The 23,138-nt window shown below is 47.6% G+C and overlaps 2 protein-coding genes across 2 annotated transcripts; one reads left to right on the top strand and one right to left on the bottom strand.

Moving 5' to 3' along the window:
- Positions 1 to 762: 762 nt before the first annotated feature.
- g2e3 (G2/M-phase specific E3 ubiquitin protein ligase) lies at positions 763 to 10,677 on the bottom strand (the record flags this gene model as incomplete). Its single annotated transcript, XM_083910891.1, has 17 exons — positions 763 to 1,055; positions 2,586 to 2,757; positions 2,834 to 2,873; positions 3,364 to 3,536; positions 3,614 to 3,798; positions 3,906 to 4,060; positions 4,146 to 4,316; positions 4,422 to 4,503; positions 5,840 to 5,964; positions 6,106 to 6,222; positions 6,454 to 6,560; positions 6,696 to 6,864; positions 8,089 to 8,213; positions 8,322 to 8,423; positions 8,658 to 8,752; positions 8,966 to 9,020; positions 10,609 to 10,677. The coding sequence occupies 17 exons, from the start codon at positions 10,675 to 10,677 to the stop codon at positions 763 to 765; spliced, it is 2,235 nt and encodes a 744-aa protein (XP_083767017.1).
- A 1,161-nt stretch (positions 10,678 to 11,838) lies between these two features.
- Positions 11,839 to 22,986, top strand: ehd4 (EH-domain containing 4; the record flags this gene model as incomplete). The annotated part of the gene is made up of 8 exons (XM_083910882.1): positions 11,839 to 12,068; positions 14,716 to 14,892; positions 16,026 to 16,123; positions 17,791 to 17,957; positions 19,287 to 19,420; positions 19,603 to 19,714; positions 20,620 to 20,784; positions 20,879 to 22,986. 8 exons carry the CDS (start codon positions 11,839 to 11,841, stop codon positions 21,434 to 21,436), a joined length of 1,641 nt encoding a protein of 546 aa, XP_083767008.1. The 3' UTR covers positions 21,437 to 22,986.
- Positions 22,987 to 23,138: the final 152 nt, after the last annotated feature.

Genomic DNA, 23,138 nt, shown 5'->3' with positions numbered 1-23,138 from the left:
ACACATATATACAAATACACACACACATATATATAAATACACAAACACAAATACGCACATATACATACAAATACGCACATATACATACAAATACACGTACATACATACAAATACACGCACACACATACAAATACACACAGACACGTATACATACAAAAACACGCTCACACATACAAATACACGTACACGCATATACATACAAATACACACACACATATATACAAATACATGTACACACAAATACACACCCATAATACAAATACACACACACACATCATAATCATGGGTATTGTGTCACTCATTTTAAACCTAATCTACTGGATCAACAAACATGATGTAAATAAAATTCAGAAATACTTCAACTTGAGCGGATTTATTTCCCAAGAACAAACAAACAAACAAACAAATATATGTTGACAAACAAAAGAGACAAAGAATGCACAATAACAAACACAACTACACTATTAAAAACTGCTGGTAAAGCAAAGTTAAGGAATAAGAAACAGAAAAGGTGTGAATATTTCAGTTGATCTTAATGCTTCAATCGTTTTTAGACACACGCAGCAGGGGGCGCTACAGTCAACTCTGCAAAGCTGCTTCACTTCTGCTTTACATTTGTAGTCGGAAATTTCCCAGCTGAGGGTTTTTTTCTCTTATTTTCTGAAACAGTTTAGTTTAGTTCGTCCAGCGAGAGACGAGAAGGACAGAGACATTTGTCCATGTCCATGTCCATGTCCATCTGAATGATTGGCTCCGCCCTCTTTAACCCTCAGTAGGGAGGAGGTGCAGATGGTGGCTGACCGCCTGCTCCATGGAGCTCTTGAAGGCCTCGTAGGAGGAGGTGACGGGCAGGAGGAGGTGACGGCGGCTGGGGTCGCTCTGAGGGAACAGGCCGCCGTCTTTTGACTCCGCCTCCTCTGGTGAGGAAGAGGAGGAGCCGAGGGGGTGGAGGAAGGAGATGGAGGGAGGAGTGAGGAGGAGATCCACGACTGGCAGCTGCTCAGCTCCTGAGGTGAAGAGGAGGAGGTCCTGCAGGGAAATGGAGCTCCGCCCAGCTGAGAGGAGAGGAGACAAGGGAGGGGAGGAGACAAGGGAGGGGAGGAACCAAGGGAGGAGAGGAACCAAGAGAGAAGAGGAGACAAGGGAGGAGAGGAGACAAGGGAGGGGAGGAGACAAGGGAGGAGAGGAACCAAGGGAGGAGAGGAACCAAGAGAGAAGAGGAGACAAGGGAGGGGAGGAGACAAGGGAGGAGAGGAACCAAGGGAGGAGAGGAACCAAGAGAGAAGAGGAGACAAGGGAGGAGAGGAGACAAGGGAGGGGAGGAGACAAGGGAGGAGAGGAACCAAGGGAGGAGAGGAACCAAGAGAGAAGAGGAGACAAGGGAGGGGAGGAGACAAGGGAGGAGAGGAACCAAGGGAGGAGAGGAACCAAGAGAGAAGAGGAGACAAGGGAGGAGAGGAGACAAGGGAGGAGAGGAGACAAGGGAGGAGAGGAACCAAGGGAGGAGAGGAACCAAGAGAGAAGAGGAGACAAGGGAGGAGAGGAGACAAGGGAGGAGAGGAACCAAGAGAGAAGAGGAGACAAGGGAGGAGAGGAGACAAGGGAGGAGAGGAACCAAGAGAGGAGGGAGGAGAGAGGACAAGGGAGGAGACAAGGGAGGAGACAAGACAAGGGAGGAGAGGAACCAAGAGAGGAGAGGAACCAAGAGAGGAGAGGAGACAAGGGAGGAGAGGAACCAAGAGAGGAGACAAGGGAGGAGAGGAATCAAAGGGAGGAGAGGAGACAAGGGAGGAGAGAGGACAAGGGAGGAGTGGAGGGAAGGGAAGGGAGGAGACAAGGAAGGAGAGGAACCAAGAGAGGAGAGGAGACAATGGAGGAGAGGAGACAAGGGGGGAAAGGTACCAAGAGAGGAGAGGAGACAAGGGACGAGAGGAACCAAGAGAGAAGAGGAACCAAAGGGAGGAGAGGAGACAAGGGAGGAGAGGAGAGGAGACAAGGGAGGAGAGGAGACAAGGGAGGGGAGGAGACAAGGGAGGAGAGGAACCAAGGGAGGAGACAAGGGAGGAGAGGAACCAAGGGAGGAGAGGAACCAAGGGAGGAGAGGAACCAAGAGAGAAGAGGAACCAAAGGGAGGAGAGGAGACAAGGGAGGAGAGGAGAGGAGAGGAGACAAGGGAGGAGAGGAACCAAGAGGGGAGAGGAACCAAGAGGGGAGAGGAACCAAGAGAGGAGAGGAGACAAGGGAGGAGAGGAACCAAAGGGAGGAGAGGAGACAAGAGAGGAGAGAGGAGAGAGGACAAGGGAGGAGGGAAGGGAGGAGACAAGGGAGGAGAGGAGACGAGGGAGGAGAGGAACCAAGAGAGGAGAGGAACCAAGAGAGGAGAGGAGACAAGGGAGGAGACAAGGGAAGAGAGAAAGTATCAGTGATGAAATTCAGACACAACCCTGAACCTTTCAAAATAAAAGTGTCAGTTTCAGTTTCACTATCCACATTTTTCAAAATAAGACAGGTCCATGAACATTTTCAAAGGTTCCAGAGGAAACCTCTGAGGTTGTTGTGAAAGGTGACAGAAAAGGTTCCTTTACCTTCACACTCGAGCAGGAAGTGTCTCCAGAAGGAGACGACGGGCGTCTCCTTGTCCAGCTTCTCCTGCTCCTCAGAGAAGCTGGTGGTGAAGACCTGAGAGAAGGTCTGTGCTGTGAGATGATCTGCTGCTTCACAGAACACACCGTAGAACACAGACGGGAAGAGCTGCACCTGCATCACATGACAAGGGTGTGTGTGTGTGTGTGTGTGCATGTGTCAGTGTAACAACACAGACAAAAACCTTTACCTGACCAAAGACGCCTAAAGTCTGCAGACCTTTACGAAACCTGCAGCAGGAGACAAACAGACGAGGAGGTCAGAGGTCAGAGGTCACAGGAGAACATGAAAATAATGACATTAAAGCTGGGCTAGGCAACATATGTTTGACCTGCAGCTAAGCCACGCCCCCTTCACTCACTCTCACACAAGAATCATGACATTAGTGTAAACAACAGTCGGCTATCACTATGGGTGTTAGCATAAAACTTACAGTGCATTGTTAGCATGAAGCTAACAGTGTTGTTAGCGTGAAGCTTACGGTGTTGTGTGGTTAGCATGAAGCGAGCAGTGTTGTGTGGTTAGCATGAAGCGAGCAGTGCTGTGGGGTTAGCATGAAGCTAGCAGTGTTGTGTGGTTAGCATGAAGCTTACAGTTGAGTTGTTAGCATGAAGCGAACAGTGTTGTTAGCACGAAGCGAACAGTGTAATCATGAAGCCAACAGTGTTGTTATCATGAAGCTAGCAGTGTTGTGTGGTTAGCGTGAAGCTAATAGTGTACCTCTGCATGGGAAGCTGCATCCTGGTGATCAACGTGAAATTGACTAAGTCGTCCACCAGCGTCCCTCTGTCCTCCAGGCGTGTGATTGGCCGGTTGCAGCCGGCCATCTCCAGATACTCCCAGCCTGAAGCTACGGCTTCCTTCAGGTCGCCCAGAGACTCCGCCTCTGCGATCTGAAAACCAGCCAATCAAATTTGATCTGACTTTGATTTGTGCTGAGGGTTTGTGGGCGGGGCTCACACTCACTCACCCTGCTGACTTGGCGTGTGAAGTGTGTGTCGGGCGTCATGTGACTGACGGTGAGGGAGCGGTCGGGCGGGAAATTGAACAGACACTGGTAGAGCGTGCGGGAGAAGAAGCTGGGGGCGGGGCCACCGTAAACCAGGGAGAGCGCTAACAGACAACCGACGTCAAAGTAAAGGTCCTCACGTAGAGCTGAGGACGGACACACACACACACACACACACACACGCACAGTAATTCAACCCCATTATCCGAGTGTGTTTGTGATAAATATAGTTGAACAAACACAACACACAGACCCTGAGAGTCCAGAGCCAGGTTTTTGGATCCATCTGGACCTTCAAACACCACACAGTCCTGGATCTGCTGCACCAGCAGCTTCAAGAACAACTTCCTGGCTGCGTCGCTGTCCTGGAGGCTGCTGGGAAACGTAGTCTGACGCTCCTCCTCGAACCTGGACCAAGAGTCGCCAAAAAAGGTGTTTTTTTCAGTCTGTGAAGTAAAGACGAGAGCGTGGGCCCAGTTCAGCCTCCTCTCACCTCACAGACAGGGAGCACGTGGGGTCAAAGTCAGGCCTCCGGACCAGATCCAGTCCAGCAGCCAGAGCCTGAAACCCGCCCACCTCCACCTGGACACTGAGGGGGCGGAGCTTAGGCGCCAGAGCCTGCAGCAGCTCCTGAGGTGAGCTGGACGTGACCGGTGACGACGCTCTGACGGACAGACAGACAGTACATCTGTGTATATATACATGCATATGTATATGGTGTCTTCATATATACTGTACACAGGAGCATGGGTGCGTTTGATTTGTGTACCTTTTACAGCTGATGGAGGACAGGCAGCGTTTGGACGGACGATTCTTTCCTGCTCTGCTTTGAGGAGACGACACCAGCGAAGCTGCACATGAGAGGACACGAGAGAGGACACGAGAGAGGACACGAGAGAGGACATGAGGGAGGACACGAGGGAGGACACAAGAGAGGACACAAGACACGAGGGAGGACACGGGAGAGGACACGAGAGAGGACACAAGGGAGGACACAAGGGAGGACACAAGACACGAGGGAGGACACGAGAGAGGACGAGAGAGAGGACACAAGGGAGGACACAAGACACGAGGGAGGACACGGGAGAGGACACGAGAGAGGACACGGGAGAGGACACGGGAGAGGACACGAGAGAGGACACGAGGTAGGACACAAGGGAGGACACAAGGGAGGACACAAGACACGAGGGAGGGCACGGGAGAGGACACGGGAGAGGACACGAGGTAGGACACAAGGGAGGACACAAGAGAGGACACAAGACACGAGGGAGGACACGGGAGAGGACACGAGAGAGGACACGGGAGAGGACACGAGAGAGGACACGAGGTAGGACACAAGGGAGGACACAAGGGAGGACACAAGGGAGGACACAAGACATGAGAGATGATACAAGAGGACACGAGAGAGGACACGAGGGAGGACACGAGAGAGGACACAAGAGAGGACAAAAGGAAGGACACAAGAGAGGACACAAGAGGGGACAAAAGGAAGGACACGAGACAGGACAAAAGGAAGGACACGAGAGAGGACACGAGAGAAGACATGAGAGAGGACATCAGGGGAGGACACAAGAGTACACGAGAGAGGACACGAGAGGACAAAAGGAAGGACATGAGAGAGGACATCAGGGGAGGACACGAGGGAGGACACGAGGGAGGACACGAGGGAGGACACGAGGGAGGACACGAGAGAGGACACGAGAGAGGACACGAGAGAGGACACGAGGGAGGACACGAGGGAGGACACGAGGGAGGACACGAGAGAGGACACGAGGGAGGACACGAGAGAGGACACGAGGGAGGACACGAGAGAGGACACGAGGGAGGACACGAGAGAGGACACGAGAGAGGACACGAGGGAGGACACGAGAGAGGACACGAGAGAGGACACGAGAGAGGACACGAGGGAGGACACGAGAGAGGACACGAGAGAGGACACGAGGGAGGACACGAGAGAGGACACGAGAGAGGACACGAGGGAGGACACGAGGGAGGACACGAGGGAGGACACGAGAGAGGACACGAGAGAGGACACGAGAGAGGACACGAGAGAGGACACGAGAGAGGACACAGTGAACCTTCCATCACATCTTCACCAGCACGAGCCTGAAAATCTCTGCCTGTCATTTCACATCAAGTCCACATGCAGAAATAACGTTAATAACAGAAGACTATTATCCCTCAGACCTTTGCCATGATCGTCCTGAGAGCAGTCGCTGCAGCTCCAGTCTCTCGTGTCCACCTTCAGACCAGAACATCTCCGGTGAGTTCCTCTGGATCCACACAGTCGACAGCGAATCACCTCAAACCACCTGGAGACCAGAGCAGAGGCAGAACCACCGTGAGAAGGTGGTCTTCATGTAACAGCTCATGATGTCTACGTCACATGTCCACATCTTTGTCTCACAGCGAGACAGAACCACTCACTCTCCCACACCAAAACACTGTCCTACCCGCTCTTTGCCGAGTGTGTGGCTCCGTCGCTGCAGAGGCAGGTGAGAGCGTCGCAGCGTTTGTAAACCTCCAGCAGCTCCGAATATGCGTTTGCCTCCAACTCCCATGATGCATCTCTGCAGGAAACACAGACGGAGAAAACAATCAGGAAACAGACATGTTTGTTCTTCTGTCACCTACAAACAGCTCAACTGAAGGTATCGTAGACTTAAACTGACGGAGATTTTAATATACAGTCTTTTGTGAAGTGGCTAAAATCCTTGGGTTTCTGTTGGCAGCCATGTTTTTCCCTGTGACTGGTTGTCAGCAGCAGGGGGCGCTCACAGTCAGTACGATTATGTCATTACCTCTCTGGGATGTAGATCCCCATCCTCAGCATCTCCTCCTGGAAGTGGTCCTTGTTGTTGCACAGAGTGCACCTGAAGAAGAAGAGACCAGCACTGTGGGCCTGACGCTGAGGTCCCACAGGAAGAGGACAGGAAGAGGACAGGAAGAGGACAGGAAGAGGACAGGAAGAGGACAAAGACAGTCAGAGAACGTCCTTGTAGGACATGAGGAGACATGATGAAAACATGACTTAAAGGCTTACCTGCACACAGTCCCGGTGGAACCAGCTGGTGTGACAACAGGGACATTTGAGGACAGAGTGAGACAGAACTGGTTCAATGACGTCCAAACACACCGAGCAGGACTGAGGAAGACTGAGGTCTGCACTCACACACTCTGTCTGAGAGGGACTGTGGTCTGGACAGTAGGACCTGAGACAGACAGACAGACAGACAGACATGTGGTCTGGACAGTAGGACCTGAGACAGACAGACAGACAGACAGACATGTGGTCTGGACAGTAGGACCTGAGACAGACAGACAGACATGTGGTCTGGACAGTAATACCTGAGACAGACAGACAGACAGACGGACGGACAGACAGACAGACAGACAGACAGACAGACAGACAGACGTGGTCTGGACAGTAGGACCTGAGACAGACAGACATGTTCGCTTGTGTTTACGATGCGTTTTGTTTACGATGCGTTTGCTTGTGTTTACGACGCGTTTGTTTGTGTTTACGATGTGTTTGCTTGTGTTTAAGATGCGTTTGTTTGTGTTTACGATGTGTGCGTTTGTGTTTGCATGCGCTTGCTTGTGTTTACAATGCATTCGCTTGTGTTTACGATGCGTTTGTTTGTGTTTACGATGTGTTTGCTTGTGTTTGTATGTTTGTTTGTGTTTACGATGCGTTTGCTTGTGTTTACGATGTGTTTGCTTGTGTTTATATGTTTGTTTGTGTTTACGATGCGTTTGCTTGCGTTTACGATGCATTTGTTTGTGTTTACGAAGCGTTTTGTTTACGATACGTTTGTGTTTACAATGCGTTTGTTTGTGTTTACGATGCATTTGTTTGTGTTTACAATGCGTTCGCTTGTGTTTGCGATGCGTTCGCTTGTGTTTACGATGTGTTTGTTTGTGTTTACGATGTGTTTGCTTGTGTTTATATGTTTGTTTGTGTTTATGATGCGTTTGCTTGCGTTTACGATGCATTTGTTTGTGTTTACGAAGCGTTTTGTTTACGATACGCGTTTGTGTTTACGATGCGTTTGCTTGTGTTTACAATGCGTTATGTTTATGATGCGTTTACAATGCATTTGCTTGCATTTACGAAGCGTTTGCTTGTGTTTATGATGCGTTTGTTCGTGTTTACGATGCGTTTGTTTGTGTTTACGATGCATTTGCTTGTGTTTACGATGCGTTTGCTCGTGTTTACGATGCGTTTGTTTGTGTTTACGATGCATTTGCTTGTGTTTACGATGCGTTTGCTTGTGTTTACGATGCGTTTGTTCGTGTTTACGATGCGTTTGTTTGTGTTTACGATGCATTTGCTTGTGTTTACGATGCTTTTGCTTGTGTTTACGATGCGTTTGCTTGTGTTTACGATGCGTTTGCTTGTGTTTACGACGCGTTTGCTTGATGTCATGACTCACGGGAAAAGTCCAGTGAACTGAGAGATGAACTTCTTCTTCCTGCCACAGGGGAAGTGAACCATTTTCCTGCAGCTGCGCACACAACAGCCGACACACGCCCCCTTCTTCTTACAACCACAACAAGTCTGACACACACACACAAGGTAAACACAGGGTAAACAATCAATCAATCAAACAATAAACACAGACAATAATGTTACAAAGTTTGTATTTGAAGAAAACGTTGGCGTCACCAGTCGAGCTGAACGTCTGATTTCCTGTTTGATGTCATCCACCAGGAAACCGAAAACTCCCTCGTCCTCTGAACCACGTTGGTACACTCCGCAGGAAGTCAACTGACAGACACAGACACAGACACAGACAGAACATCTTCAGTCCAGTTGAAACATTTAAAGTTTGGTGTGTGATGTTCAACATGGTTAGCTTAGCATTAGCACAGGTTGTGTTTGTCTGTGAGTGTGTGTTTGACCACAGTAAATACACTAAGATGGGCGGCAGAATTGTGAGTATTCACACGGAAACGGCAGGAAAACGTTAACTTATACACACACACACACACACACACTTACCAGACAGAAGTAGTGCACGGTGAGATTGTGCTGCTTCAGTGTGACCTTTTCCCCAAACATGGCCGGATCATCGTCGCTGAACTTGCACAGAGAACCTGAACATACAACACCACACATGTAACATGTAACATGTATCTACAGTTGGACTTTGTTCACTTTGATTCTTGCGTCTTTGACGTCGTGCTCACAACTCTTCAGTGACGACACTCTCTGATCAATCAGTGGGATTAGGGATTATAAGTAGATTCTTGGAATTATACGTAGAAACGTAAACTAACAAAAGCAACGTGTGTGTGTGTGAGACTCACATTCCTCTCCCTGTGACCCCCGCGACCTCCTCGTCTTCTTCTTCATCTTCAGATCCTGAAGACGACGGCAGCACAAACACAATCAGTCATCGTGATTATTTTTAATGATACGTCAAAAACACACAAGTGAAACGTGAAAATGTCTAAGGACGTGCACAGGACGTTGAGTTTTGTTTTATTGTGAAGTTTAACATCATTCCATCACAAAACAAACACTTTTACTTTGAGTTTCTGTGAAAAAACTGTTTATTATATTCTGTAGTTTGTTTTTTACATTTCATTTTCTGTTGGTCCTTTATATCCTTCATTTCTTCGTGTGTATTTTTGTACACATACATACACATCCATATATCCATACATATACACACGTATTTGTACATGTATACATGTAGGGATGGGACGATACCACTTTATTTTTGTGCCCGAAACGACATCATAAACTAATATATGGTCATTTAAATGAATGTATGAAGCTGTTCACAACACATTGCAGTCATTACAAAGACATGTATGTATGTGTGTGTGTGTGTGTATATATATATATATATAAACATATGCGTGCATGTGTATATATATATATATTAAAAGAATCAAATGATACTAATAACATACAGCTCTGCTGCTTCACCTTTATGTCCATTTCACTCTTTCCATCCACCTGTGGTAAGTTTATAACACACGCACACACTACGCGCACACACACACACTCCACACACACACCTTTAACTCACGAACAACCACAGAGGTGTTTCCTAATACTCACAGTCGTGACATCACCAAGTACAAATACTTGAGTACAACAGTCACAGAGCTATACTTTACTTTGTTTTTAATATTTCTAGAAACTTTAACTTTAACTCCACAACATTTCTTTGGAAGTATTTGAAGTAGGTTTTTCCAGTATTATGGGTTTTAGGGCGCATTCATGTTTGAAGTATGAAGTATATAAATAAATATGTAGTGTTGCAGTACTTGTGTGTTGTGGACGTCTGATACACAAAGTTTGACTGTATTTAGTTAATACACAACATTGTGTATGGTTATGCTAAACAGTGACACTGTGACATTAACAACAACAAATAGTATAAATGATGTTAATGTTGTTGAACCTTTGATATCAGGAAATGACGTCAGATACTTAAGTACAGTAAATGTCACAAACTTTTAAGACTTTTACTGAATATTGTAATACGAGTACCAAAGTCATTACCTGGTAAAAATAAATAAATACAAAATACTTTTAACAAGCACAGAGAATGTTCACACACACACACACACACACCATGCTCCTCTGTAAAATGAGGACAAAAAAACACGTTTTTGTTAAAGAAACGTGTTTTTGTTTGCGTTCAAACGTTGACGTAAAGTCGGTCGACGGTTTAAAGCGGTGAAGGACGTGACGTCACGGCCCGAAGCAGCGACGTTGACTCCGCGGAACAAACGTCGGTTTAAAACGCTAAAGTTGACGCTAAAGAGCCGCTCAGAGAAGACGAAAACACCGCGAACACGAACTTACTTCACGTTCAGGAACAGTTGCTGTCACTTCGCGCTCATTTCGTGTCTTTTTGTCGCTTCTTTTCCGCCTGTTGTGATTGACGCCGAACACTTTGAAATTTCCCTCTTTCAAAACAAAAGAGCCTCACTTCCGCTTCCGCTTCCGCTTCTTCGTTGTCGATGTTCTCCTCCTTGGTCTCGCGCTGCAGCGCCCCCATGTGTGCAGAACTATAAATACACCAATGAATGAATGAGTAAATAAATACATAAATAAATTAGTTTTATAATTATAATAATATAATATATATATGTTAAACACATAAGTGAATTAATAATCGACCATTAAAAAACACATTTATTAAATGTATTTTTTGTATTTCTGATCCTGACACACACACACACACACACACACACACACACACACTTTCACACACACCATGTTTCCATACATTAACACTGGTGATGATGTCGATCTCCTCCCAGTGAAGGTTTAAGTGACACATGAAAACAACAGTTATGGATTTTTTTAAGCATAAAAGTCACAATTCTGACTTTAATCTCAGAATTCCGTGTGTGTTTTCTCTGTCATATTAAACACTGACCTTATCAGGACCAGTAAAAGTCGTCGTCATGGAGACCAAAACCTGGTCCTAATGAGGCAGAACCTCAACTCTGAGGAACCGGTTTAAGTTTAGGACTAAGATTTGAACTGTGGATTCTTATGGTTAACACACACACACACACACACACACACACACACACACACACACACACACACACACACACACACACACAGTATGGGGACACAAACAAATAAGGTCTCCATAGGTGAGGTTAGGGTTAGATTAACAAATTAAGGTTAAGGTTAAAGTTAATCTCCAGGAAACGAATGCAAGTCAATGTGATGTCCTCTGAAGTCCTGGAAACCAGACTGTGTGTATGTATGTGTGTATGTGTGTGTGTATGTATGTGTGTATGTGTGTGTGTGTGTGAGAGAGAGGGAGACGTTGCGTCACAGGGGGAAGGGCGGTGCCCCCAGGTACACACACACACACACACACACACACACACACACACACACACACACACTGCCTCCTCTGTGTGTGTGCGGTGGGTGTGTGTGTGTGTGTGTGTGTGTGTGTGTGTGTGTGTGTGTGTGTGTGTGTGTGTGTGTGTGTGTGTCTCAGAGCAGCGGAGAACAAACAGCTTCTTTCGGTCACTCCTCCTCGGCTCCTCCTCGGCTCCTGCTCGGCTCCTCCTCGGCTCCCGCTCGGCTCTCCTCTCTCAGTGACGGATTTAGCCGAAACTCGACGACGCGCTTCGGAAACATCATCGAAAGAGGGAAGTTTCCGTGGAGCTGCTCGGGCGTCATCATCACCATGTTCAGTTGGGTGAAGCAGGAGCAGGGAGGACGCAACAAGGACGGAGAGATGTACCAGACGGTGACGGAGGGTCTGCAGAGCCTCTACACCAAGAAGCTGCTGCCGCTGGAGGAAACCTACCTCTTCCATGACTTCCACTCCCCGGCGCTGGAGGCCGCGGACTTCCAGAGCAAACCCATGGTGCTGCTCGTGGGCCAGTACTCCACCGGGAAGACCACCTTCATCAGGTACGAGCTCCGTGACATCATCTGCGCCAGGTGATGGAGGCTTTTCTCACACTTCACACCGAACCTCCTTCGGGAAACGGTCAATTTCACGGTCCGCTCGCTTCTCCGTGAAAGTCCGTAAAATGAAACCTAAAGTGTGACATGTCCACAAAACGTGCAAAGTCTCGCGGTAAATTCGTCTCACGTGAAACAATCACAATTCCAACCTGCGTGTCGAAAAAGTGCAGTTTAGCACAAAGTCAACGAGGCGTTGGGACGTTTCCTGCCACCTGACCTCTTTGAAAAACACCACCATTTAATATTCGTTCCATTCCAGATTGCGTCACTTAAACGCAGCCATGAAACGCGACATGTCAGATTGTTGAACGACGTGTGGCGGTGAATTCGGCTGATGTTAAATCCTCAAAAATCCTCAAAAATCCCACCTGTTTTTAGAAAAAGTGGACGTTTCTCTGTGAACAAGCTGATTTCGAGGCACGTGACTGTGCCGAAGAACAGAGTGAGTGTTTAGTAAAGAGAATAAAGTGTTTTAAATGTGATCCTGTTCAATGACCTTGTGTTAAACCGTTATTAAACTCTTATTATACTGAAGGTTCTGAGGCTGAGTGAATAAAGCACACAAAGAAACTCTGTCAAAGTGTTCAAACAAACAAACAAACAAACTGTGCAGAGTCAGAGATCAAGGCCGAATACTGCAGCTCTATCAGCAGCAAACACAAGAGCTCTCATACCTTTATTTAATGTCAATGTCATGTTCTAAAATAATGTCAAAGCCTGAATTATGAGACTTTCTCAGTGGAGTTCTGCGTGAACGTTCCCTCCAGGTTTCCACGTCACTGATCTCTGATCATGTCAATCAAAAAAGCACTTTTGTGTGTGAACATTGAGCTCATGAGTTGTGTGTTAACTGCAGGATGTTGTTGCATAAACGTGCACCTGCCTCATGAACACGCTGCAGCTGTAGTTCCTCTTCTTTTCCCAGAAGCAGGAAGTGGACGATGCCAGGTCAGCGAGCTGTGGTCAGTGAGCTGTGGTCAGTGCTGTGGTCAGTGCTGTGGAAATCCACTGTGTGACTCACATGCGCTGTGTGTCCTTGTGTGTGCGTGTGTGTGTGTGTGTGTCAAGTTGGCAGCAGTGGCGCCAGAGGAGGCTCATGGGAAGTGTAGTGCTGTTATCAGTTTACACAGAGGCGTGTGTGTGTGTGTGTGTGTGTGTAACTGATCTGAGGCTGACCTGGACATTTACACCCTTTATTCTGTGGCCATTATGACATTTCCTGCGTTTGTTGTCATCACACACACACACACACACACACACACACACACACACACACACACACACACACACACACACACACACACACACACACACACACACAGACAGACTTGTCAGGTGACTCATGGAGGACGTCAGTGTGTGCGACACCCAGTTTGAGAAGGTCATAGTGAAAGACTAACAGTGACATAAAGACCTAAGCATATTATTGCGATATCGTAGACTCAACGTGACGTAGATTCTTCTCTTTTACGACTTACGTTACGTGCCTAACATCTGTATTTTCTTTGAAACTGAAGTTAGTAAACCACTCACTCTCCCACACCAAAGCCCATAGAGAAAACCATCGATTTTAGCTCACAGGGACACAAGAGCTGCTGGTCCTCTGCTGCCTCGTGTGGTCACTTTGTGTCACTGAGTTAAGTCTAAATTAAACATTTTAAAAGCTGAATTCACTAAAATCAGTCATTGTAAGTTAGTGATGGAGGCAGCAGTGGATCAACAACTCCTGTGAACTCCTGTGTGCTGTGATGTTAAAATCACTGGTTTACTCTATGGACTTTGGTGTGGGAGAGTGAGTGACTTTGTTGTGGGAGATTGAGTGACTTTGGTGTGGGAGAGTGAGTGACTTTGGTGTGAGAGAGTGAGTGACTTTGGTGTGGGAGAGTGAGTGACTTTGGTGTGAGAGAGTGAGTGACTTTGGTGTGAGAGAGTGAGTGACTTTGGTGTGGGAGAGTGAGTGACTTTGGTGTGAGAGAGTGAGTGACTTTGGTGTGGGAGAGTGAGTGACTTTGGTGTGGGAGAGTGAGTGACTTTGGTGTGGGAGAGTGAGTGACTTTGGTGTGGGAGGGTGTTGTTGTGAAGATCCTGTGATTCACGTGTTGGAGCAAGAAAAGTGACAGAGCAGGTCTGAGATCAGGGTGAAAGTGTGTCGTCATCATCATCATCACACACACACACACACACACACTTGTCTCTCATTATCTGATCAGACTCGTTCAAAACTGCAGGAAGTCGTTCAGCAGAGGGGCGGAGCCTGTCCAGGTGCAGGAGGAGGGGGGCGTGTCTATGTTTGTGATTTTTCAGCTTCTTAAATGTGAATATTTTCTGTGATTTTTCTAGTTTATGTGTGTGTGTGTGTGTGTGTGTGCGGTAGGCCACACCCACACTGTGGAATGCTATGAATCATGGGAACAAGTTGCCAGTAAAGTGCAGAGTCGACACATTTGCTTTTCCTCTTCTTCTCTAACGGAGGTGAAGTGAAACCAGCAGTGAAGGGGTCAGAGGTCAGAGGTCAGAGGTCAGAGGTCACAGTGAGGTATTAATGTGTGATAAAGGGTTAATTGTCGTCATGGTGACCTGTCCGTCTTAGGTATCTGTTGGAGCAGGACTTTCCCGGGATGAGGATCGGCCCCGAGCCGACCACCGACGGCTTCATCGCCGTGATGTACGGCGAGAACGAGGGCATCGTCCCCGGCAACGCCCTGGTGGTTGACCCCAAGAAACCCTTCAGGAAACTCAATGCGTTTGGAAACTCCTTCCTCAACAGGTGACAACACTGAGTTAGTGAAGTTTAACTCTCCCACACCAAAGTCCATAGAGAAAAACTGTGATTTTAGCTCACAGGGACACAGGAGCTGCAGGTCCTTTGCTGCCTCCTGTGGTCACTTTGTGTCACTGATTTTAATCTGAATGAGGATTTTTAAAAGCCGAATTCACTAAAATCAGTCATTGTAAGTTAGTGATGGAGGCAGCAGTGGATCAACAACTCCTGTGAACTCCTGTGTGCTGTGATGTTAAAATCACTGGTTTACTCTATGGACTTTGGTGTGGGAGAGTGAGTGACTTTGGTGTGGGAGAGTGAGTGACTTTGGTGTGGGAGAGTGAGTGACTTTGGTGTGAGAGAGTGAGTGACTTTGGTGTGGGAGAGTGAGTGACTTTGGTGTGAGAGAGTGAGTGACTTTGGTGTGAGAGAGTGAGTGACTTTGGTGTGAGAGAGTGAGCGACTTTGGTGTGGGAGAGTGAGTGACTTTGGTGTGAGAGAGTGAGCGACTTTGGTGTGAGAGAGTGAGTGACTGGTGTGAGAGAGTGAGCGACTTTGGTGTGGGAGAGTGAGTGGTTTGTTTTCACTGAGCTTAAACATTCACATTCTTCAAAACACTCAACTGAGGAAGTCACACACACACAGACACACACGCGCACGCACACACACACGCACGCACACACACACACCCACACACACACACACACACACACACACACACAGAGCTGTCACATTCCTCACAGTTTATATCTGAGGTTTAAATTTAACTCAAATCCATCTCATCCAAACGTATTTCCTCTGTCCAGAAATATGTTTCAGAGGAAATGGAAGAACAGTCGACTGTGTGTGTGTGTGTGTGTGTGTGTGTGTGTGTGTGTGTGTGTGTGTGTGTGTGTGTGTGTGTGTGTGTGTGTGTGTGTGTGTGTGTGTGTGTGTGTGTGTGTGTGTGTGTGTGTGTGTGTTGTTTCCAGGAGGGAAGTGTGTGTGCGTCACCACGTGTCACCGGTGCTTTTGTTTTTTCCCGCTGTCACTCTGACACTCTAATGCACCGCGGGACGATTTATAGCTGCAGATGAATAACACACACGTGTGTGTGTGTGTGTGTGTGTGTGTGTGTGTGTGTGTGTGTGTGTGTGCAGGTTCATCTGCTCTCAGATGCCCAATCAGGTTCTTCAGAGCATCAGCGTCATCGACACTCCAGGTATCCTGTCAGGAGAGAAGCAACGAATCAGCAGAGGTGAGAGGTCTGTGTGTGTGTGTGGTGTGTGTGCGCGTGTGTGTGTGTGTGTGTGTTGTGTAACTATATCCTTGAGATTCTTTCACTTCCTCACATTGTGTGTGTGTGTGTGATCACAGACTGAAGTCAGCAGAGGTCAGAGTTTTGGAAAAAGTTGTAAAAGTGTTTGTTTTGCTCACTTTCTCTGCAGCGCCACCATGAGGTTAGTTTTGTTTGTGGAAGTTTATGGAATTTTGTAAAGATTTTAGGAATTTTTTTGAAGGAAGTTTTTGGAAGTTTGAAGAATTTTGTGAAGTTTTTGGAACTTTGAAGAATTTTTTGAAAGTTTGTGGAAGTTTTTTAGGAATTCTGTGAAGGTTTGTGGAATTTTGAGGAAGTTTGAGGAATTTTGTGAAGTTTTAAGTAAGTTTGTGGAAGTGTTTGGAGGTCGTGTAGAAGCTGAGGATTTCCTTGGTTTAAATGTATAATCTGAACATAATCCCAGATCACAGTGACTGAGTCAGATTAGATGACGACAGTTAAAGGACTCAGCTGAACAGAGGGGCGGGGTTAGAGGTTAGAGGGAGGGGCCACAGGGGCGGGGCCACAGGAAGCGGCGGTGAGGCGTTACCTCCATCTGGAAACACTGAGAGCTGAAGACACACACACACACACACACACACACAGACGAGGGTTCAGTGAGATCACACACAGGTCAGAGGTCAAGGTCATGGCGTCTTAAATGTTAGAAGAAGCTGAAAAATGACATAAAAATAAATAAAAGAATAATCTGTAAATGTCCTGATTGAGACTGACCCCTCCCCCTTCTGTCACAGCTGTGTGTGTGTGTGGTTGTCTGTGTCTGTGTGTGTGTGTAAACAGTTGTGATATAACACAAAGCAGCTCTTTAGTCACATGTTGAGCTGTGATATAATGATTTTATTTCTTTTCTAAATGTATGTGAGTCACACACACACACACACACACACACACACACAGTGAGTGTCTGTGTGTCACTCTGGTCCTCAGCAGCAGGGGGCGCTCACAGCTCCTCACACACACTTTAAACACACTGTGAGGACACGGCAAAGAAACCTGAGTGTGTGTTTGTTCAGGACTGAGGAACCGCACCCACAGATCAACTTACACACACACACACACACACACACACACTGTAATTTCCTGTAGACTTTATCAAACATTCACCTCTGACCCAGAAATTATTTTTGTGTTTGGCCTGAAGTGTGTGTGTGTGTGTGTGTGTGTGTGTGTGTGTGTGTGTGTGTGTGTGTGTGTCCAAATGTTTCCAAAGACAGAGACACAAGCACACCCATACATATATATATATATATATATATATATATATATATATATATATGTATACACACACACATACACACAATTTCCCACAAACTCTCCAAATGCGCCCCCTGTGTTCTGTTACAGATTAATGAAAGGATGAATAAAGAAAAGCATTCACACATTCACTCTCACTCTAAGTTCACGATTCACTCATTCACTCGTTCACTCTCAGGTCATGATTCACTCGTTCACTCTCTCTCTCAGGGTATGATTCACTCGTTCACTCTCAGGTCATGATTCACTCGTTCACTCTCTCTCTCAGGGTATGATTCACTCCTTCACTCTCAGGTCATGATTCACTCATTCACTCGTTCACTCTCTCTCAGGTTACGACTTCGCCGAGGTGTTGCGATGGTTTGGTGAACGCGTCGACCGCATCATTCTCCTGTTTGACGCTCACAAACTGGACATTTCAGACGAGTTCTCTGAGGCTATCAGAGCTTTTAAAGGTCAGGACGACAAGATCAGAGTGGTTCTTAACAAGGCTGACCAGGTGATACACACACACACACACACACACACACACACACACACACACACACACACACCTCAACAAGGCTGACCAGGTGATACACACACACACACACACACACACACACACACACACACACACACACACACCTCAACAAGGCTGAGCAGGTGATACACACACACACACACACACACACACACACACACACACACACACCTCAACAAGGCTGACCAGGTGATACACACACACACACACACACACACACACACACACACACACACACACACACACACACACACACACACACACACCTCAACAAGGCTGACCAGGTGATACACACACACACACACACACACACACACACACACACACACACACACACCTCAACAAGGCTGACCAGGTGATACACACACACACACACACACACACACACACACACACACACACACACACACACACACACACACACACACACACACACACCTCAACAAGGCTGACCAGGTGATACACACACACACACACACACACACACCTCAACAAGGCTGACCAGGTGATACACACACACACACACACACACACACCTCAACAAGGCTGACCAGGTGATACACACACACACACACACACACACACACACACACACACACACACACACACACACACACATGAACACAAACACACACACACCTCAACAAGGCTGACCAAGTGATACACACACACACACACACACACACACACACACACATGAACACAAACACACACACACCTCAACAACGCTGACCAGGTGATACACACACACACACACACACACACACACACACACACACACACACATGAACACAAACACACACACACCTCAACAAGGCTGACCAGGTGATACACACACACACACACACACACACACACACACACACACACATGAACACAAACACACACACACCTCAACAAGGCTGACCAGGTGATACACACACACACACACACACACACACACACACACACACCTCAACAAGGCTGACCAGGTGATACACACACACACACACACACACACACACACACCTCAACAAGGCTGAGCAGGTGATACACACACACACACACACACACACACACACACACACACACACACACACACACACACACACACACACCTCAACAAGGCTGACCAGGTGATACACACACACACACACACACACACACCCCAACACACACACACACACATGAACACAAACACACACACACCTCAACAAGGCTGACCAGGTGACACACACACACACACACGCACACACCTGCTCACCTGACACTGACTCCTCCCACTCCTCCTGACACTGACTCCTCCCACTCCTCACCTGCTCTCAGGTGGACACTCAGCAGCTGATGCGTGTGTACGGCGCCCTCATGTGGTCACTGGGCAAAGTGATTAACACTCCAGAGGTGGTGAGGGTTTATCTGGGTTCATTCTGGGCTAAACCACTGCAGAACACTGAGAACAGGTGAGAATCACTCATTCATTCATTCATTCACTCATTCATTCAGTCATTACACTGCAGAACACCCAGAACAGGTTAGAGTCATTCATCCATTCAGTCATTCATTCAGGAGTTAGCAGGAGAGCAGCAGGTCATATTCATGTATTCACCCCCTCACCCCCCCCCCCCCCTCCCCCCTGTGTCAGGCGTCTGTTTGAGGCGGAGTCTCAGGATCTTTTCCGGGACATCCAGAGTCTTCCGAGGAACGCCGCGCTGCGTAAACTCAACGACCTCATCAAGAGAGCTCGTCTGGCCAAGGTGAGACAGGAAGTGACAGGAAGTGACGTCATGATGTTTGGACTTCACCAGACGCCGTCAGGGAATTCTGGGAAAAAAATAAACAACCATGGAATGTTTGTAGAATTTTAGGAATGTGAAGAAAAACACTCGACACTTTAGTCAAAGTGTGAAATATGAAAATGAACAGAAGAACTCTCTGTCGCCACCTACAGGCTGAAACTACTACTACTACCTCCTACTTCACTGCTCCATCACCGCGCTCACCCCTCCACCTTACTCTCACTCCTCCATCTCACTCTCACTCTTCCATCTCACTCTCACTCTTCCATCTCACTCTCACTTTTCCATCTCACCCTCACCCCTCCATCTCACTCACACTCCTTCATCTCACCCCTCCATCTCACTCTCACTCCTTCACTCTCACCCCTCCACCTCACTCACTCCTCCATCTCACTCTCACCCCTCCACCTCACTCTCACTCTTCCATCTCACTCTCACTCATCCACCTCACCCCTCCATCTCACTCTCACCCCTCCGTCTCACTCTCACTCCTTCACCTCACCCCTCCATCTCACTCTCACCCCTCCATCTCACCCTCAGCCCTCCATCTCACCCTCACCCCTCCATCTCACTCTCACCCCTCCATCTCACCCTCACCCCTCCATCTCACTCTCACCCCTCCACCTCACTCTCACCCCTCCATCTCACTCCTTCACTCTCACCCCTCCACCTCACCCTCACCCCTCCATCTCACTCTCACCCTTCCATCTCACTCTCACCCCTCCATCTCACTCCTCCACCTCACTCTCACCCCTCCATCTCACTCTCACCCCTCCACCTCACCCTCACTCCTCCATCTCACTCCTCACCCTCATGGTTGTGTAGCTTCATGCGTTCACGCTGCAGCGTTCATGTGTTCACAGGTTCATGCTTACATCATCAGTCACCTGAAGAAGGAGATGCCGTCTCTGTTTGGACGAGAGAAGAAGAAGGAGGAGCTTCTGATGAGGCTCCCAGAGATCTACACCATCCTGCAGAGGGAGCACCACATCAGCCCTGGAGACTTCCCCAACGTCACCAAGATGCAGGTAAACAAACATCAGCCGTGGAGTAACCATAGCAACAGTGGAACTTATGGTATGGCCTCAGAATAACAGTGTTGATGTCTGTCGCCCCCTGCAGGACATGCTGCAGCACTACGACTTCAGTAAGTTCCCGTCACTGAAGGTGAAGCTGATCGAGTCGGTGGATAAGATGTTAGCCACGAAGATCGCAGGCCTGATGACCATGATCCGCGAGGAGGAGTCCAAGCAGCCGCCGGCCATGGTGTCGGGCGGAGCCTTCGAGGGCTCGCAGGACGGACCCTTCGGTCACGGCTACGGTGAGGGCATCAGCGCCGGCGCCGACACGGAGGACTGGATCGTGAGCCGCGACAAACACCGCTACGACGAGATCTTCTACACGCTGATGCCGGTCAACGGCAAGATCACCGGCGTCAACGCCAAGAGGGAGATGATGAACTCGCAGCTGCCCAACACGGTGCTGGGCAAGATCTGGAAACTGGCCGACTGCGACCACGACGGCATGCTGGACGACGAGGAGTTCGCCCTCGCTCAGCACCTCATCAAGGTCAAGCTGGAGGGATACGAGCTGCCCACCGACCTGCCCCACCACCTGGTGCCGCCGTCGCACCGCAAAAACATCACCGCGGACGATCAGTACAACCACAGTGAGGACTAGAGCGTTCAGCAGCAGCAGGAGGAGGAGCCTCAGCAGGAGGAGGAGCTCCCTGTCTCTGCTGCTGATGTTCAGACTGATCCAGAACCAGTCAGCAGACTGATGCTACAAAAGGTCAAAGCTCAGCTGTTTGTCAACTAAGGAGCGTCGTCATGGCGACCACCCAGCAAACAGGCTGAGGCTAAATATTCAGCTTTTATTTTGGTAAGAGATTTTATATATATATATATATATATATAAATCTATATATATATATATGTGTGAAATAAGAAAGAAATCTGTCGCTGAGTTCAGCTTTTATTGTGAAAGGGAACAAATTGCTGGCACTTCCTGTCTAATTACATACAAACACTAACATTCGGTGACCTCTGACCTTCAGGACATAATCACACGCAGTTTTTATTCAACGCTAAAAAAACATGTTTTATGTCATTGCAGAGTGAGAATTCTGGGCTTTTATTCTGAAAGTCATAATTTGAAAATACACATTTTTTCTCTCCTAATGGTCGCTGCTCAGCTGCTCGTTTGGTGATGACAGAGTGAATGAACACGTGAATGAATGAATGAACCAGTGCTGAGTGACGTCTCTGATTAAAGGCTGAGTTCAGGGTTTTTTCTCCTCTGACGACGTCGTTTTAATCACAAACACTAAACTCGTTTGGTGACAAAGTTACGAGTTTTCCTCACGAATGCTGACGATCAGAGCTGAAGGCGAGCGTTGGAGCGTAAACGCAGATTAAACCGCTTTAAACAAACTCCACACAGACATGTTAGACGTTCAGCTGACCCCTCAGGGTCAAAGTGGTCTGACCTCGTGCTGCGTTCAAGGAAACAAGTCGATGCCAAGTTGGTGGGATTTAAATCCACAGGTGGGAATGTGCCTTTAATCAAGATGTAGTGTTAAATTGTCATTGTTAGAACATTTCAAACCTTCCTACGACATTTCATCTGTAACAAGTGTGTGAGAAATCATTAGCCTCTCAAATCTACGTTAGTTTACGACGTCTTTAAGAACATGTTCACGTCTTTATCTTCACTGTTACACAGACTTTTCCTTGTGTAAAATGAAGTTCGTAAACCACTCACTCTCCCACACCAAAGCCCACAGAGAAAACCAGTGATTTTAGCTCACAGGGACACAGGAGCTGCTGGTCCTCTGCTGCCTCGTGTGGTCACTTTGTGTCACTGAGTTAAGTCTAAAGTCAATATTTTAAAAGCTGAATTCACTAAAATCAGTCATTGTAAGTTAGTGATGGAGGCAGCAGTGGATCAACAACTCCTGTGAACTCCTGTGTGCTGTGATGTTAAAATCACTGGTTTACTTTATGGACTTTGGTGTGGGAGAGTGAGTGGTTTACTAACTTCAGTTTCCTGGGCTTTGGTGTCCCTTTAACCACCGTTCGAGTGTGTGTGTATGTGTGTGTGTGTGTTGCTCCCTCTCTGTTTTCAGTCTATGATTCTTTGATTTTTTTTTTTGCTTCTGTTGTGATGATGATGCGGCTCCATGTGTCGTCCTGTCAGCTTAGCTGAACACTAATAAAGTTTATTCAGCACGTGTTGTTGTTGTGGTCAGTTTTTTCCATTTCCTCTGTCACAGGTGAAATACGCCGAATAATGAGCTGTTCTATACATCCACCAACAGACTGATTGCCAAATAATGAGCTGTTGTATACATCCACCAACACACTGACTGCCAAATAATGTG

The sequence above is a fragment of the Microchirus variegatus genome (genome assembly GCF_963457635.1).
Source record: "Microchirus variegatus genome assembly, contig: SUPER_7_unloc_1, whole genome shotgun sequence".
Taxonomy (NCBI): domain Eukaryota; kingdom Metazoa; phylum Chordata; class Actinopteri; order Pleuronectiformes; family Soleidae; genus Microchirus; species Microchirus variegatus.
Note: the sequence above shows the minus strand (reverse complement) of the source record. Positions and strands in the feature narration are given on the sequence as shown.